This window comes from Labeo rohita, chromosome 7 (genome assembly GCF_022985175.1).
Source record: "Labeo rohita strain BAU-BD-2019 chromosome 7, IGBB_LRoh.1.0, whole genome shotgun sequence".
In the NCBI taxonomy this organism is placed as follows: domain Eukaryota; kingdom Metazoa; phylum Chordata; class Actinopteri; order Cypriniformes; family Cyprinidae; genus Labeo; species Labeo rohita.
This window is the reverse complement of record NC_066875.1, coordinates 5,376,684-5,396,206: the sequence shown is the minus strand read 5'-3', so window position 1 is coordinate 5,396,206 and position 19,523 is coordinate 5,376,684. Positions and strand designations below refer to the sequence as shown.

Here is a 19,523-nt window from a genome sequence, read left to right as displayed (position 1 = left end):
CATAAAAGAAAAATCAATAATTTTGACCCATACAATGCGTTGTTGGCTATTACTACAAATATACCCATGCTACTTAAGACCATGTATACACAAAATTACCTTAATCAAATCAAAAAAGTATTTGTTTGTTAAAAACACTGAAAACTGTAAAAGATCATCTGTAGACAAAGCTGTTGTTAGACTTGAAATTGAGCCACTGGTAAATGCAGATTAGCTCAAATTGACCAATCATTGATCAGTCACACAAATAACTGAATCAATAAACTGAAATAAATGCTGATATAAATTCAGCATTCATCTATTTAATTTCACCACAATCCAGCATTACTGCCTTGTTTTGGACAAAGTGGTTTGGGTTTGGTTTCTGTGGTTCAGTACAGTTTGGATATGTGATATTATTCTGTGTCTGATCTTGACTGTAACTGATGTGCGGCACTAGGGTTTTAATATGGGTTGTGAAATCCCTGTTAGACGTGAAGGTGTTAGTGGTGAGAAAGTGTGCTGTGAAGCATCAGATATAATAAGATCTGTCCTCTCTCTCTTACTCTCTCAGATGTGATCAAGCTTCAGCTGGTGGATGCTGGTCTGGTGGAGTGTCTGCTGGAGGTCGTGGCTCAGACGGTGGACAGCGACAGGGAGGAGGACGTGGCTCAGCTCAAGACGGCCTCGGACCTCATGGTCCTTCTGCTGTTGGGAGGTACACGAACAAAACTCTGGCAGAGCTCAGATAACCCTGAAACAAAGGCTTTGAAAGAACAAATATAAGTGCACGTTACGTGAATAAAGCAAACAGCCTTATAAAACATGACACGGTGTCAAGCAAAGACCTCATACTGTGTGTTTAATTAATGAAATGTGCTATTTCTGTGAACGCTCATCATTTCATTTAGTTTCCCAGCAGTTATATAAGCGTATTACTGGCTAAATAGGGATGCACGTCCTTTTACCTCGAGAAGGAAAGGCTGAATTGAGGCTTTTCTGGCTGATGTGTATTTCACTTCATTAATATTAAACATTAGCTGAAAGAGTTGTGCTGAAAGTCATTAAAATGACTTTCACTGAATGTACTGAATACTGGAGGTTGGAAATTTCCAACCTTACATACAGTTCAGTTCACAAGATTTTTACATTTTGTTTTTTACATTTAAAAAAAATAATAATTACGTTCACCAAGGCTGCATTATCATAAATAATCATAATATAATCATAAATAATAATTTAATAACAAATAAATAAAAAGAGAATAATAATTAATATAATCAGAAATAATAAATAAATAATATAAATAATAATAATTAATAATTTCTGCATAATCAGAATTACAGGAGATAGAGTAATATTGTCAAATATTAATACAATTTAAAATAATTGTTTTATATTAATATATGAAGAGTTTATTTGTAAAAACATGTTTTCATGTTTTTATTTGTAAAAATGATTTGTGTTTTTTCATTGTGCATTCCAATTAATCTCAATGACACTGCAGTTGGGTTATTTTGATATAAAGTAAAAATAACACAAAAACACTTTCACTGAATGTACTGAATACTGGAGGTTGGAAATTTCCAATCTTACATACAGTTCAGTTCAGAAGATTTTGTTTTTTACATTTTTTAAAAAAAGTTTTTTTTTTTTTGCTCACCAAGGCTGCTTTATCATAAATAATCATAATATAATCATAATAAATAAATAAATAAAATTAAAAAAAATAATAAATAAAAAAAATTCATTAATAAATAATTAATAATAATAAGTAATATAATCATAATATAATAATTTCTGAATTAATTTTTTGTATTAATATATGAAGAGTTTATATGCAAAAACAGATTAAAATCATGTTTTTTCATTGTGCATTCCAGTTAATCTCAATGACACTGCAGCTGGGTTATTTTGTTAGAAAGTTAAAATAACCAAAAAATACAGCTAACTAACATAATAGAACACAATAAAAACATGATAACATAATAAAAAACATGATTTTTGGAAAAAATAAAAATAATTAAAAAAAAAACTGAATTTCAAATAAACTCTTAATATTTTAAAATATAATATATTCCAGTGATGAAAAGCAGGATTTTCAGCATCATTACTCCAATCTTCAGTGTCACATGATCCTTCAGAAATCATTATAGTATGCTGATTTGCTGCTCAAGACATCATGTGGAAACCTTGACACTTCTTTTTTAGCACTCTTTGATGAATAAAAAGTTCGAAAGAGCATAATTTATTTGCAACATTATAAATGCCTTTAGTGTTGCTTTTTATCAATTTAATGCATCCTAGCTGAATAAAAGTATTAATTAATTTATTTTTTAAAATCCTTTTGACCTCAAACTTTTGAACCATAGTATATGTTCCTTGATTATAATTGTCTAATTTGTAGTTTGCGTTTCTTTCGGCTCTTCATTTGAAAGAAGTCAGGCTGCTTTCTGGTTTGCATTCAATATCACATTTATTAGTAATAATGCTCTAAAAAGCAGCTGAATTGAAGAAATAATGGCTTAAATAGGGTTCAAAAGATTTTCGCACTCTATTTTCTCTGAATCTGAGCAAAGTTGAACTATCTGACTTGAGCAGATCTGACTTGAAACCTGATTTCACCCGTAATCCAAAAACTGACAAATTGTGTAGTTAATGTGTTTTGCTTTTTTGTAGTGTGGCATTAGTTCACTGCACTTTCTGCTGAATAAACAGCCTTACTGGTTCATTGATATCATTGGAATCACTTTTAGAATAATTTGTTCCAGCAGATGAATAATAAAAATTTTTTTACAGCCAATTAGAATCCACCTTCAAAGAGCTCAAGCATTTAAAGCAGCAGACGACAAAAATGCACTTATAATAAAAAGAACATTATCGTCTGTTGGTTTGGATGCTAATATAGTTATTGCTTCTAGTGTGAACAGCCTGAAAGGTTTTGTAATTTGTGTCATTCTGTCATATTAATGTTTTTGTGTTTTTCTGTAGATGAGTCGATGCAGAAGCTGTTTGAAGGGGGTAAAGGCAGTGTGTTTCAGAGGGTCCTTTCATGGGTGCCCTCCAACAACCACCAGCTCCAGCTAGCAGGAGCGCTCGCCATCGCTAACTTTGCCCGTAATGGTAAGACATCAGCAGTGTTGAGGAAGGTTACTTTTGAAAGTAATACGTTACAATTAGGGCAGCACCCTAATAGTCAACTAACCGTTAGTCGACGAGAATAGGTTTGGTCGACCAAAATTTGATTAGTCACCTAGTCGCAGGAAAAAAAAAAAAGTAAAAAATCAACAGGAAGTGGCGAAGTCACACAGTCCGTGATGGACAGATTGTTAATGGCTGGTCTATACAGATAAGAGTAATACATTGTTCAAATCTATCAAGACTCTGTTTATTTGTGTGCACATAAAATAACAACAAAACATTGTGTTTTTGTAAAATAATGAAAGCAAACCGGATGCGGTTTCTGCCGTTTCGGTCTCTATGGACTAGAGAGCTTCAAAAAAATAAAAAATAAATTAACCAACACCGACTTACACCTACTTAAAAAAAAATTTCAGGAGCATCTTCTAATCAGTAATCAAAAAATCCGATCAAAAATTAGCCTTCCCATTACGAGGTGATATTTGACACCTTAAAGTGATTTACAGGGGGATTTTGTTTTTACTTTTGTAATGGCATTTGTCTAACTTTATTAAAAGTATGTCATCTTTTATGTCAATTAAAAAAAAAAAAAATGTATATTTTATAAGCTTTTTAAAATTTCTAATTAAAGCAACAGAATAAGAACAAACAGAATAAGAATAAGTTACCACTCAAAGAAAATCAACATTATGCTAAATTAATTTGTACTACAGAGGTGGTACAGAACAACGCAAAAGTGGCTTGTAGGTGTATTTTCATGTTTAATGAGTGCAATCAAATTCATAAATTCATGTTGAGATTAATGTTTCAAATATAACATTTTGAACATATAAATATTAAATGATTTAAATAACTGAAAAGATACTTTAAAAATGATTCTAAAACTGCCAGTAGGTGGCAGCAAGTCACTGATTTAATTACTGAATCATTCATTCATTTGATTCGTTCGAACAGCTGATTCATTCAGGAATAAAGCAAGTGACTGTCTTTATGAATGGGAAATTGAATCATTGACTCACTAGATTCGTTTACAAACATACGTTAATTCATAAACAAACACCACTGTGTTTAAATGGAGATGCACAGCGGCTCAGTTATAACGTTTCAAACTATTTTTGACAAAATCAGCAAAATCAGGCAGTAGTGTTATAGTCAGACAATGTAAGTCACTTAATATTAACTTCTTGTTTATATCTCATTTACAAACTCCAGTCTTCAGTCCTGGAACTACAAGATCATGACTTGTAGAAGATCATGATTGCTGTGTTGAGAGTATAAATAAGTGTTGTTTGTGTACAGATGGGAACTGCATCCACATGGTAGACACTGGTATCGTACAGAAGCTTCTTGAGCTGTTAGACAGACATGTTGAAGAGGGGAACGTGACGGTGCAGCATGCTGCCCTCAGCGCTCTGAGGAACCTCGCCATCCCGGGTCAGTCTGAACATTGACTCAGTCATTGAATTATTCACTCACCTGTGCATAAGTGACTTGATACTAAATCTGCTCCATCTTCTTCTCTCTTCTCCAGTGGTCAACAAATCTAAGATGCTCTTGGCTGGTGTGTCAGATGTAGTGCTGAAGTTCCTCAAATCCGAGATGCCTCCGGTCCAGTTCAAGCTTCTGGGAACATTACGGATGCTCATCGACACACAGGGTATTTATTAACGGCATACGTTTCAGAAAAAAATTACTATACAGATAGTTCCACCCCAGAATCATGCCACTGGTTGAGCCGATGTTGCTGTGTTGGACTGGTTGCGATGCTCAAAACTAAATTTTGCATTTAAATTAAACACTGACCTGTATTTTTAAATATGTGAACCTGGACCAAAAAAACAGTCATAAGGGTCAATTTTTTGAAAGTGAGATTTTCAATCATCTGAAATAAATAAGCTTTCTACTGATGTATGGTTTGTTAGGACAGGACCATATTTGGCTAAGATACAACTGTTTGAAAATCTGGAATCTGAGGGTGCAAAAATATTGAGAAAATCACCTTTATAGTTGTACAAATGAAGTTCTTAGCAATGCATATTACTAATCAAAAATTAAATTTTGATATATTTACGGTAGGAAATTTACAAAATATTTTCATGGAACATGATCTGTGCTTAATATCCTAAGCATAAAAAAATCAATAATTGATTACCAATTGCTTTGCCATTACAAAGAGAATGTGATTGGACAAAAATGTGGCCACGCCCCTGAGTGCAGGTTGCATCATCAAAATATATATATATATATATATATATATATGTGTGTTTTCTGGAAAAAAAAAACAGCATGCTAATTCAGTGTTGTTATTGTTAACAAAATTTTGAAATAATACTGTTAATTGACATAAAGCTGAAATAAAATATAATATTTATGCTTACTTATATTGTATATGTTTTACATATAATTGTTTTAATATAAGATTCAAACAAAAATCAGTTAGAAATGTTGACTTGGCAATTAATTGAAATAAAATGTTTAGATGTATGATTATATGTTTAAAGAAATAAAATTGTAAAAACTAAAAGAAATAAAAGCTAAACAGATGTAGAACTAATAGAACTCATAAAAATGATGAAAGCACACAACACAATTACTAAAACTTAAACTAAACTTAAAACTGAAAGTATAAAAATAAAAGCTAATTTGCAATAAATAATGAATTATATGAATTAAAAATTAACATAACGCTGGTATAGTAGCTTCAAATTTGTATGTCTGCTAAAAGTTAGCACGTCGATGACTTTAAACTAACAGAAATGAGCTAAAAGCCATAAAACAGTTTTTGATTTGATGGGTTTTTAATTAAATATAATCTTACAAGTCCCTGTATGTTTTACAGCTGTTCAGCTGTGTCGAAGACAGCATGTGTGATTTGATCTCAGGTTCAGGCCCGTCCCAGCTGCTGCCGCACAGCAGTCATTCTCTGATATTAAGTGAGCGGAGGATCGATGGCACTCTGTCATTTAGTAACTATGGATCTGCAGACAAGGACGAATTTGCATTGTCTTGGCAACGGCCCAGCCGTGTTAGCTTTCACTGACAGCTTGGGTTTAAAACGAATATTCTTGGGTAAATACAACTTCAAGCTGTATCGACAGCATCGGTGACAAGCTGTCAATTACCACAGAAAATGATTTCGATCCGTCTCTCAGTTTGGAAACAACTGAAATGTATGTGTAAAACAGTAAACACCTAGCAGAAATATGCATCTTTTATAACTTCCTAAACAGTTTCTAAGATAGGGATTTCACAGTTTGGGGAATGAAAAAATTGAAAAAAAAAATAAAAAATCTGACATTGTAAGATTTTTTAAAGCTAAGATATTAACAAAAAATAAGAAACATATTTATTTTGTTTAGTAATATTACACACAATTTTTACAGCTGTAATATTCAACAGTGTTTTATAACAGAAAAACAATCTAAATGAACAAATGTGTTGTAGCATGTGCTTTGCATTTGGTCGATTTTGGTTTAGCACTGTGTGTGTGTGTGTTGCAGCTGACGCAGCAGAGCAGCTGGGGACAAACACAAAGCTGGTGGAGCGTTTGGTGGAGTGGTGTGAAGCGAAGGATCACGCCGGAGTGATGGGAGAATCCAACCGCCTGCTGTCCGCTCTCATCCGACACAGCAAGTCAAAGGTCTCGTACTCTAGCTCTTCATTCTCTCCTGTTTAAAGCCTTATGATTTATGTGATGTGGAAAACGTGGACAAAATCATTTTATAAAAATGTAATTTACTGTATAAAACAGAATTGGCTTGGAATTTGTCAAATTTGGAATGATTAAATCAAAAGTAGGTTAGTACTCTTAAATTAAGTTACAATACAGGCTAGTGTCTGAATATTAAACCACAAAAAAACCCAGAAAGGTTTTGCTTAAATTTTCATTCATTTAAAAGGTAAAATAACATTTTATGCCTTCATTTGAATACCAGAAAAATTGAATGTATTTCATAGGGCCCTAAAAATTTACATTTTGGTCAACTTTAAAAGAGAAGTTCATTGTATTTCATGATTTTAATTAATTGAGAGTCACTTCATGAACATTTCACAGTTTTATATAATAAAGTCTATCATCATATCACATACACACAGAAACTTCATGGCAACCTGTCAGAATAAGTTTGGTTTACCTTTTAAAGAAATTGAAGAAATATATTTCTATTGTACAGTAGAATATGTCTCAATATAATAATAATAATAATAAAAATTATTATCAAAACTTTATTTTTCAAGGAATAACCACACAGTTTTTCATCCATGTTTTCATTTTAACAGTAAAACTCTATTTTGAGCACTTTATTCTGCAAATAAAGAAAGGGTTTGCTTAATTTTCATTCGTTTAAAAAATTAAATAACATTTTATGTCTTCATTTGAATACCAGAAAAATTGAATGTATTTCATAGGGCCCTAAAAATTACATTTTTTTTCAACTTTAAAAGAATTGTTAATTGTATACATTTCATGATTTTAATTAATTGAGTCACTTTATGAGCATTTCACAGTTTTATATAATAAAGTCTATCATCATATCACATACACACAGAAACTTAAAGGTCTTAATGGCAACCTGTCAAAATAATAGTTTGGTTTAACTTTTAAAGAGTTTTTAAGCAAGAAAGCTCATTCAGCACAGGCTCTGGGATGCGCGTTCACGACGGTATGTACTATTGAATCACGACGAAAGGTCAAGTCTTCGGGTTCAAGTTGTTCGTTCATCACGTGACAGCCCAATAAGATAGACAAATGACTCGAAACAGGTGATTTAGTTCCAGTACAGAACCTAATAGGATGTTGCACATGCACGACTGAACGAATCACCCCCCGAGACGACTCGTTCTTCCCGAGTCACATTAAAGATTCGTTCAAAATGAACAAGAACGACCCATTATTAATTCGTAGCATCGTGAACGCGCATCCCAGAGCCTGTGCTACATGAGCTTTTGTGCTTAAAAAGTATACAAATTTTTATTTTTCGACAAAAATTACAGATTGTTTCGCTAGATAAGACCCTTCTTCCTCGGTTAGGATCGTTTAGAGCCCTTTGAAGCTGCATTTAAACTACATTTTGGAAGTTCAAAATCGGGGCACCAATCAAGTCCATTATATGGTGAAAAATCCTGAAATGCTTTCCTCAAAAACCATAATTTCTCCACGAGAAAATGTTCTTCTGGAAGTGGAGTTCTCCTTTAAGCAGGCATGATGTGACTAAGCAGCAAGCAAGAATCCCATCACTACCATGTAAATCTACTGCTGTGCTTTCCAGACACAACTGCAACAAGTTTTGACAAAATGTTTAGTACAGTATGTCTGTTACCAAAGATTTGGTGTAGGAGCAAGTTAAGAAAGTAGGAAGAATTAAATAGTGAAATAGTATTTTCTTGTAATCTTTGTTTTATTTACAGCTTCGAATAATCATTTTAAGTGCATGTTCTGATTGATTCTCATTTTGTCTTTCAAATCTTTGAAGGACTTTTGTTATTGCACATTGTGATTTTATTTTGTTTCTCCTTCTCAGATTCACATCCTCTGGAAGATTATGACTGTTTTTTTTTTCTTTCTGAATAGGATGTGGTCCGAACAGTCATACAAGGTGGAGGTGTTAAGCACTTGGTAACCATGGCGACGAGTGAACACATGATCATGCAGAATGAAGCGCTGGTGGCCTTGGGTCTCATAGCGGCACTAGACCTGGGTAAAAATCAAAGATTACTGTACATTAGAATGAATTCAGGTGAATCGTGACACTTGATAAATGTCCCAGTTATCCTGAATTAACTTTACGTATGTCTTTAATATTTATACTTGATGTTATTTAAGCTTTATTTCAGTTACTGAAAATGATTTCTAACAGCTTTAGTTAGTTAAACTAACTGGTTCACTTTTGTCTTTGGCAAAAAAAGTTACCTGAATTCACCTTTTAGTTCTAGTAGCAATTCAGTGAGGCTGATAGCTTAATTAAATTGTATTTTAATTGCATATTATATTTATGAAACCATATTTATATTAATTTCTAATATTTAAGCCTTTAGTGACTCTACATTTATGCATTTAGCAGGCACGTTTATTAAAAGCGACTTGGAAGGGGAACAAAAGCAATTCTCCAGAGAGTCAACTACATTCGCAATATACAATACCAGGTTTATTAGAAAACTAGATTAGGAAGCAAGCTAGAGAAGAGGAGAAATGCAGAGAAGAAATCATTTTGGGTGTGTGTGTGTGTGTGTTTCTGCATGCATGTGTAAGTGCATTGGTTTAGGAGATACTGTACAGACAAGGTGTGTCCAAATGTTTTGTGCTGTTCAGAAGTTTTAACTAAGTCACTCTTTGTTTTCGATTTCAGATTGCGCAGAGAAGGACTTTGTCGGCGCTAATCTGGTGCAGGTTTTACACAAACTACTGACAGATGAGCACAGTGCACCGGAGATCAAATACAACTCCATGATCCTCATCTGCTCCATCATGGGATCAGGTGAGTCAGGAGATCACACAGAAAAAAATGACTCAACACATTCACAAGTGTAGGAACTATTAAACCAAAAAAAAGCCTGAAACTAAATCTGTGTTGCTATTGTTAACTAAAATGGAAGCTATCAAAAATCATTATCGTTAATTGAAATAAAGCTGAAATAAAATATAAATAGTAGATGAAAATCTTAAATGAAAAATAGAATTGTTTTAGCAGTTAACAAGTATTAGTTAATAAGCACTTAGCAATACGTTAATAATTACTGAATTAATTAAATAAATAAATAAAATAAAATAAAATAAATCAAAGCTATCCACAAGTTTCCGGGGGGGCGCTACTGTAAAAAAGAACGTGGGTCCAACTTCCGGTGAGGCGGCGGACGTAGTATACCAATGGAATTTGTGTGCTAATTAGCGAAGAGGCTAAGTGTTTTTTTAGACCATTGTTTACTTTGCAAAGATGCACATCTTTATGAGAGATGCCATTACATTCTTATATGCACAACATATGCTTTTCTAATTTGTGTTCCCACATCATTAGCAAGTTTGGATTGCTAGATCTTGAATGACTGTCAATTAGTGAAATGATATTTGAACCGAGACATCAGAGCTTGTGTTAAAGGGCATGCCAGATAAAGCCTCGATTTAAGGCTTGTTAATGGAGAAATCCCTTTCGTAAAAGCCTCACTTTCTGTCTAGTCATGCGCGCGATTCACTTTGCGTATCGTAACGTTCGACCCCCAGATCTTACTTTGCAAGTACATTTTCATTGGGACCTATTTAATAATTAGATTCAGAAAAATTAAATATATGCCATATATATATGCAATTAATATATGTGTATATTAGTCTTCTATTACATCAAATTGATATTCCTACTGACATTTAATGGCACTATTCAATGGGTAAATTAATTTATGAGAGTCAGAAATTTAACAAACAAACACACACCGTTAGGCTTTTATTTGAGCATATAACATGGATCGATCTATGGAAATTGTGGTGACTGCTTATTCCGATGGAGCTTTAGTCTTTCGGCTGCTTTATTCTTTACTAACCACCAGATCGCGCTGTTTTCGACACTCTCGAAGCTTTGAATCTTTTCCCGAAACAGTCAGAGGAAAGTCTCGGTGCTTCACAAGGCTTCATTTGCCCGTCACTCCTGTCAACTGATGAATGAATGAGTGTCACGTCCGGCTTGTTTACTTTGAACCGGAGGACGCTCCCACTTTTGACGCAAGGCCTTGTGGATATAACAACTAACAAAATGACAAATGCACAATAACAAACAAAATTACTAAAACTTAAACTACAAGTAAACTATAAATAATAAAAATAATTTAACCAAAAGTATCAATAAATACTGTAATAGCACAGGAATAATACTAAAATCGCACTGACTTAAATATGTTAATACCTTAGAAAAAATATTACAATAATACTGACTTAAGCAACCAATATTCAGATTGTATTTAGTTGTTTACATTTTGTTACATCTTAAGCATGTTATATGTTTAATAGGGATGTAACAATATCAAAATCTCACGTTACGATAATATTGCGATATGAAGTCCATGATACAATATTTATTGCAATATTTAAAAAAATAAAGAAATAAATAAAGAGTTGGGAAAAAAAAAAAAGCTTTGTTGTTGTTTTTTTTTTTCCTTACGTTTTAACCCTTAAAGACCTAGAACATTTTTGGGGCACCTGATGCACCTGTACTTTTCATTGCTTTTTTAGACCTATTCTAGCAGTCAGCATCAAGTGCTATATATCATTGTAAACAGGAGAACCTGAAGTTTCAGTCTAGCTCATTTAAAGTCCCAATTTTCCTTTTGTCTTCTCTAAGAATGAATGCATTTCCAAAATTGTAAAAAAAAAAATCGCAAGCAACAATTGGAGGTTTATATATTTAATAGGGATGTAACAATATCAAAATCTCACGATACGATAATATTGCGATATAAAGTCCACGATATGATATTTATTGCAATGTTTAAAAAAACAAATGAAGAATTGAACAAAAATATAAAGAATTTGGACTGCTGTAACGTTACCCATCTAAACCGCTAACTGTCAGCAATTCATACTGCACTTTTAAGCTTTTATTTTGACGGAAACAGCAGTACAGCTTTTATTTTGAAGGAAAACTCCAGCTTCAGTGAAAGCAGGCTTACAAAAATGCGTCTCACTACAAATCTAGTGAAATGCTGTAATCATATACCGCAAAATAAAGCTGGTGGCCGTTGTGATCCCAAACGCACGCTAAACTCACAGCACATGCAATAAACGAGTTCACTGCATTCATTCACTTCGAACAGAGCCATTCTGAGGTGCAGAAGACACCAGATCACGAGCTGATCACCTGAATGAAGTGCGTGCTTCACTTTGAAACACACAGCAAAAATAGACTTATTTAAGCCATATAGCGTTATGCCATATTTTTTATGAATCTCTGCAATCACCTTTCCTAATTATGTGCTAGTTAGCAAGTTCAGCGGCTAAATGCAGCTAAAGTAAACAGGCTCGGGGGTGGGGCGAACAGAGCTCGAGTTGTTACCAGTTTAATATCCTGTTTCACTTTACTGACATAAAATGTGTTGCAAATAATGTCTCATGTGACAAACTACACTCTAATGAAGCAGTTTCTTCTGTGTGAATGATTGTTTTCTCCTCTCCTCTCAGAGCCGCTTCATAAAGAAGTGCAGAGCTTGGCCTTCATCGACGTGGTCTCCAATCTGCGCTCACATGAGAACAAGACGGTGGCGCACCAGGCCTCTCTCACAGAGCAAAGGTTAACGGCACAGAGCTAAAGGACTCTTCCGCAGCATCTCCTCCCTGCCTGCTTCCCCTCACACACATATCTCTCGTTGTCATGTGCCAAGCTGTTGTTCCCTCCGCATTCCCTGCTACAGACTCTCAAAGCCCTCTGTTTGCTCCTCGCAAGCAGAGACGCGCTACCCAAAGGCGGCCATACTTTGTAGACAGCCTTCTGCAATAGATTCATACCTGAACAGCAAAATATTTTTAAAAGACCATAGCTGTGATTTAAGGAAAACAAAAAACGTGAAATTCACCTATTAAAGCTGAAATAAAAATAGAAGATGAATGTTGGCAGTGGAAATAGCGCAGTTGTGCTTTCATGACATGTAAAATCACACATACCAACCGACTTGTGCATGTTTTTTTTAAATCGTCCGGTTTGTTGATGTATCTGTGTTCAGCTATTCAAGCCACACCCATATGATATGCCCCGCCCCCTCTCCTTCTGCTTACTAATTTACATAGAAGAGTAGAGATCAAACGTGTTTGTACTGTATAGGGCACCTCTGGACCAGCATGGACCTTTTCATATTTTGCCTCCTGGTCCTTGTGCCACCCATGATCCATATCTACTGGAAAGAGCTAATTCCATATCGTTAATCTGTTGCATTTACAAAAATCGATGATTATTGTCATATGGATGTGTGAAGAAATAATATATCTTGATACTGAGGACTGAAACTGTTGTACGTGCTGCCCTCGGATTTTTATGATTTCAGGACCTCATCAAAAGAAGCGACGTCATTATATTGTAGTATCAGTAACTTGAAAGGTTAGTTCACCCAAAAATGCAGTTTTCCAAACCTTGTATGCAGTTTTTTCTTCTGTAGGAACACAAAATACGATATTTTGAAGATTACTGGTAGTCAAACAGTTTCAGGTCCCATTGACTTCCATAGTGTTTTTTCATTGGCACCTTAAACCATTAGGTTACCAGCATATTTCAAAATATCTTCTTTTGTGTTCCAGCGAAGAAAGAAGTACCTTTGTTCTGTAGAAGATATTTTAAAGAATTTTGGTAAACAAACTGTATTAGGTCCCAATGATTTCCATAGTATTTTTTCTTTGTCCATACCATGGAATTCAGGGGGAGCTGAAACCATTTAGATACCAGCGTTTTTCAAAATCTTTGTTTGTGTTCCGCAAAAAAAAGGAAGAATTTGTGGTTACAAATCCATAGTATGGAAGTCAAGGGGTCCTGAAACAGGACCTTTTACATTCCACACAGTAAGGGAATTCCAACATTCTATTGATGAATGTTGGTAACCAGTTTTGGGTCCCACTGACTTACATGGTATTTTTACAATGGAAGTCAGTGGGACCTGAAAGTATTTGGTTACCAACATTCTTCGAAATATATTATTTTGTGTTCCAGAGAAGAAAGAAATTCCAACATTCTGTAGAAGATATTTTGAAGAATTTTTGGTTACAAATTCATACTGTGGAAGTCAATGGGAAATATTTTTCAGAATATTTTGTGTTTTAGAGAAGAAATTCCAGCATTCTGTAGAAAGTATTTTAAAGAATTTTGGTAACCAAACAGTTTCGGTTCCCCTTTGATTTCCATAGTTATTTTTCTGTCCATAATATGGAACTCAGTCAGACTGAGACCATTTGGATACCAACATTCTTTAAAATTATCTTCTTTTGTGTTCCACAGAAGAGAGGAATTCCAACATTCTATTGATGAATGTTGCCAAACATTTTTTGGTTTCCCTGATTTCCATGGCAGTTTTTGCTATGGATGTCAGTGGGACCTGAAACTATTTGGTTACCAACATTTTTCAAAACATCTTCTTTTGTGTTCCACAGAAGAAGTGCCAATATTCTGTAGGGAGAGTTTAAGAGTTTGGGGTCCCATTGACGTCCATAGAAGTTTTTGGTCAATACTATGTAAGTCAGTGGGACCCAAAACCTTTTGGTGGCCATAATTCTTCAAAATATCTTCTTTTGTGTTCCGCAAAAGAAAGGACTACCATAATTTTATAGAAGATACTTTGATGAATGTTGGTAACCAAACAGTTTATTTATTGACTATCTACAGACTATTTATTGCTATGAAAGTTAGTGAGACCTTAAACTATTTGGTTTAGAAATCTTCAGAATATCTTATTTTGTGTTCCACAAAAGAAAGAAATGCCTACATTCTGTGGAAGGTATTTTGCAGATGTTGGTAACCGAAGAGTTTTGGCTACAATTGACCTCCATGCAAATTATTTTTTGTCCATATTATGGAGGTCAATGGGACCCAAAACCGTTTGGTTACCAGCATTCTTCAAAATATCTTCGTTTGTGTTCAACAGAAGAAAGAAATACCTTTTTTTCAGAAGATACTTTGACGAATGTTGGTAACCAAAGAGTTTTAGGTTCCAAACTAAAAAAATGTCTGCATTCTATAGAAGGTATTTTGAAGAATATTGGTAACCGAAGAGTTTTGGGTACCATTGAATTCCATAGAATTTCAGTTTTTTTTTTTGTCCATACTATAGAAGTCAATGGGACCCAAAACCATTTGGTCACCAGCATTCTTTAAAATATCTTGTGTTCCACAGAAGAAAGGAATACCAACATTCTATAGAAGATACTGTTCCACTGATTTCCATGCTATTTTTTTATCCATGCTATGAAAATGAAAGGAACCTAGAACTTTTGACAAATGTTGTTAACCAAATAGTTTCATGTCCCATTGATTTCCATTGTGTTTTTTGGCCATACTATGGAAGTCAATGGGAATGTTGTTTGTCAATGTTCTTCAAAATACCTTTCGTGTTCCAGAGAAGAAAAGCAATGCATCCAGGTTTGGAACCACATTAGAAAGATGAAATCATTCTGGGTAAACTCACATTGTGAAAACACACGTTCCCGATCAGGAAATGACTAGCATGACTGCCAGTATGCCATTAGCACACACATACGGTAGGCTCATGGCTGATTACTGAGACATGTAAGGGCTGGGAAGGGTTTTGCGTGTGGCTGAAACCGCCACAGTTACGCTGAGCAAGCTAACCGGATAATAATAATAATAATAATAATGTCTCAGATGACACGCACTCGTTGTGAATGTTTCTTCTGAGGAAGTGTCTTTTTTTGCATGTGGAGCTGCCTGTCCTCCTTTCCATCCTCTCCAGTATCCTCTGAACATGCACCTCCTTGCATGTCTGATACTGTGAAAATCACTGTTATGTGGTCATTTTCTGTCAGGTAAATAAGTTCTTATTTATCATGTTTGTACCCTCGAGGAACCACATGGCAATCCAATATATCTACAGTAGGAACCGTACAAATATAAACGGAAATAATTGTTGTAAATGTCATTGATGAACTGTACATTTCAAAGATTTAAACTTATTAAAACAATTGCTGGTGACAAGTTTATGCTCTGTGATTCTACCTTGCCTTCTTGTCAAAGTTAATATTAGTTAAGGTGGAAATGGTTTATTAAATCTTGACAGGAAAGACTGGAGCGAGCCGCGCGCCGAGCAGATTAATGACACGCTGCTGTATAAATCTTTAGGTTGAATAAAAACTCCCTCATTCGTCTTTTCCGTTTTGATGTCAAGCGGGGAGTAAAATGATTTGAGAAAGTGGATTGAATCAGCAGAAGCACTGGTGATGCATTGTGGGCTAAGAAAATCTATCATTGTCAAAAAGGAACTAGAAATAGTCTAAACCAGCCTTAATAAAATGGCAGGTACTTTTTTTGTTGTGTATATATTTCAATAATTCAAAACATACATGCATAAACACACATACAGTAAAATATGGATGCCCATTTACACCACATATGAGAAAAAAGGGCTTTGGTAAATCATATTTATGACATAAGAAGTCAGTTATGAGATAAGTTGAAATTACACTAAATCGTAGTTATGCGATTTAACACAAGTGGAAATTATGAGAAGTCAAAATGTTGAAATTATTAGATACCTGTAACAAGCCAAAATTAGATAAAAGGGTATAATTATAACGCACAATATAAGATAAAGTCAAAATTATGATTATGAGAAAAGTCATAGTTATGAGATGTCATAAATGTGACATACAGTAATTGTCACAATTCAAAAATTCACAAAGTCAAAATTGTCAAAATTCTAATATAAAAAGTCACAATAATGTCAATTCAAAAATCAGTGCCAAAATTGTCAATAATTCTAAGATTTAAAAAGTCACAATTATGACAATTAAAAAATTAGTCAAAACTATGTAAAAAAATTAAGATAAAGTTACAATTATGATAATTAAAAAGTTAGTCAAAAGTGTCAAAATTCTAAGATAAAAAGTCATAATTGTAACAATTTAAAAATTATGAGAAAGTTAAAATTGTCAAAATTCTAAGATAGTCACAATTATGACAATTTAAAATTATGAGAAAGTCAAAATAGTCAACATTCTAATATAAAAAGTCACAATTATGACAATTCACAAATCAGTCAAAATTATGCCAATAATTCTAGGATAAAAAAAAGTCACAATTATGACAATTCAAAAATTGAGAAAGTCAAAATTGTCAAAATTCTAATATAAAAAGTCACTATTATGACAATTTAAAAATTTGTAAAAAATGTCAAAAAGATATAGTCACAATTATGACAATTCAAAAATCTGTCAAAATTGTCAATAATTCTAAGATTAAAAAAGACAGTTATGACAATTAAAAAATTAGAGTCAAAACTATGTAAAATTTTTAAGATAAAGTTACAATTATGACAATTAAAAAGGTAGTCAAAATTGTCAAAATTCTAAGATAAAAAGTCACAATTATGACAGTTCAAAAATTTTGAGAAAGTCAAAATTGTCAAAATTCTAATTTAAAAATTTACGATTGTGACAATTAAAAAAACTGAAAATTGTCAATTCAAAAATTCTAAGAAAGTCAAAATTATGTCAAAATTCTAAGATAAAATGTCACAAATATGACAATTCAAAACATTATGAGAAAATCAAAATTGTCAAAATTCTAAAGTAGTACAAATATGGCAATTCTAAAATTTGTCAAAATTATGCAAAAATTCTGTCATAATTATGAGATCATAATTAAGTCAGAATTATACCAAATTAAGTCAATTATGACATTAAAAGGCATAATGAAATTAAAATTATGAGAAGTTACAAGTATAAGATAAAAAGTGAATTATGAGATCATAAATCAAAATTAAGTCAGAATTATTGAAATTCAAAATAAATTGAAATTATGAATCATAATCATAAAAATGGCTTTGTCTGAATTTTTACTATTTAAATCATAATTTTGAAACTTGTGATTTCAACTTTTTTTTTGTTCATTTGAATTTTGCCATAATTACGATTTAAAGCATGATTTTTTATGCAGCTGAAATGGTCATGCATCAATATACCTTGCGTGTATACAGTATACAGATTCAATTCAATTGCCATTCCAATATGAGCAACAGATTTTACTGGAAATGAACAACAGTCTTTACTGACACATGTGACTGATATTTGTTGCTACAGGGATCCTGTAAATGGTAACATACGACAGAAAATGTAAGTCTACAGAAAGCCCATTACAATGCTGAGAAATACATTTATTGAAAATGTTTGTTCTTATTGCTGGAGCATCAAGTAAATGTATGACACACAGCCTATACAACTGCCAACATTAATATCATCACACCTCCAGTTAGAGGACAAGCTCAGACTTCAGACTGAACACTCTCTCCCTTCTTTTTGTAAGCATGAACACATTTAAAATGCGTTGTAATTGTAAAAACTACATCAGAGTGACCTTAAAAGAACAAAAGAGACATAAACCATGTTAAAAGCAGTTTTAGTGATGTACAATTACACGAGTGCTACATACAGTAGTGTTTTTTACAGAGTGTTGCACCATCCAACTGCGTTTGCATTGTAAAAGTGCTAAAATATCACTTCGATATTTACAACCTGCGATAAACAAGCTTCTGATTAGTCCACGTTACAGAAAAATACTGCCATGGTACATTTTTGTCTTTATCAGAAATTGCTTGTGAAAGATATACATCTGAATAAGACATTTTCTGGGATCTCTAATTTGTTAGTGCAAGAAAACAGTTTGACAAAAACAAAAGTGTTTGAATGACTTCCTGACTGTTTTAGTGAACATAAGCTGCAAGATTTGCTTCAAATGTATATACGTAAGAGCGAACTGTAATATGCAACTTAAGTGCAAACATAACCAGTGTTAACAAAATAACTGAAGAAAGAGAAACTCCCTGACTGAGCTTCAGATTCACACAGGGATGATGGAGCTGCGACACACAGAGGCTGCGCTACAAATCACCGCCACTGAACCAACTGTACAATTTCTGTCATCGTCGTCTATCTTCATATGTCATTGTTTTGATTTCCCTGATTATTATATAGTGTAGGCCTACATGTATATCATATCATCTCAATATGGTCAATATTTCCAATGACTGACCTTGTAAAGCGTGACATTAATTAATAATCAGAAAAATCTAATGTTTTGAAATGCAACAGTTTGATAGTTTTTTTTAAACTGAGTATCATAATTAATACATCAGGCTTTTATGGCTCTTATACTATGATATAGTGAAAATATGGAGCTCAGACTTGAGGATGATAAATGCAATATGGAAAAATGCAATAAAATTCAATGATGACTAAGAGATAAACATTCCTCAAAGGCCTAATTATCATATTTCATACATTTATTTATTTATTTATTTATACACATACACTACTAGTCAAAAGTTTTTGAACAGTAAGATTTTTAAATTTTTTAAAGAAGTCTCTTCTGCTCACCAAGCCTGCATTTATTTGATGCAAAAGCAGTAATGTTGTGAAATATTTTTACTATTTAAAATAACTGCTTTCTGTTTGAATATATATTAAAATGTAATTTATTCCTGTGATCAAAGCTGAATTTTCAGCATCATTACTCCAGTCTTCATTGTCACATGATCCTTCAGAAATCATTCTAATATGCTGATTTGCTGTTCAAGAAACATTTTTAATTATCAATATTTAAAATAACTGAATATATTTTTTTCAGGATTTTTCGATCCAAAGATCAGCATTTATCTGAAATAAAAAGATTTTGTAACATTATACACTATACCATTCAAAAGCTTGGAGTCAGCATAGT

General features: G+C 33.2%; 1 protein-coding gene across 2 annotated transcripts in view; it reads left to right on the top strand.

The window, feature by feature from the left end:
• Window positions 1–15,790, top strand: part of rap1gds1 (RAP1, GTP-GDP dissociation stimulator 1) — a 53,520-nt gene extending 37,730 nt beyond the window's left edge. For both annotated transcript variants that reach the window (XM_051115017.1, XM_051115016.1), the window contains 8 exons: window positions 554–697; window positions 2,971–3,102; window positions 4,420–4,554; window positions 4,652–4,777; window positions 6,621–6,760; window positions 8,690–8,816; window positions 9,465–9,593; window positions 12,278–15,790. In XM_051115017.1, coding sequence (XP_050970974.1) covers window positions 554–697; window positions 2,971–3,102; window positions 4,420–4,554; window positions 4,652–4,777; window positions 6,621–6,760; window positions 8,690–8,816; window positions 9,465–9,593; window positions 12,278–12,405 — 1,061 coding nt within the window. In that variant the 3' untranslated portion in view covers window positions 12,406–15,790. The remainder of the gene's footprint in view (window positions 1–553; window positions 698–2,970; window positions 3,103–4,419; window positions 4,555–4,651; window positions 4,778–6,620; window positions 6,761–8,689; window positions 8,817–9,464; window positions 9,594–12,277) is intronic.
• Window positions 15,791–19,523: the final 3,733 nt, after the last annotated feature.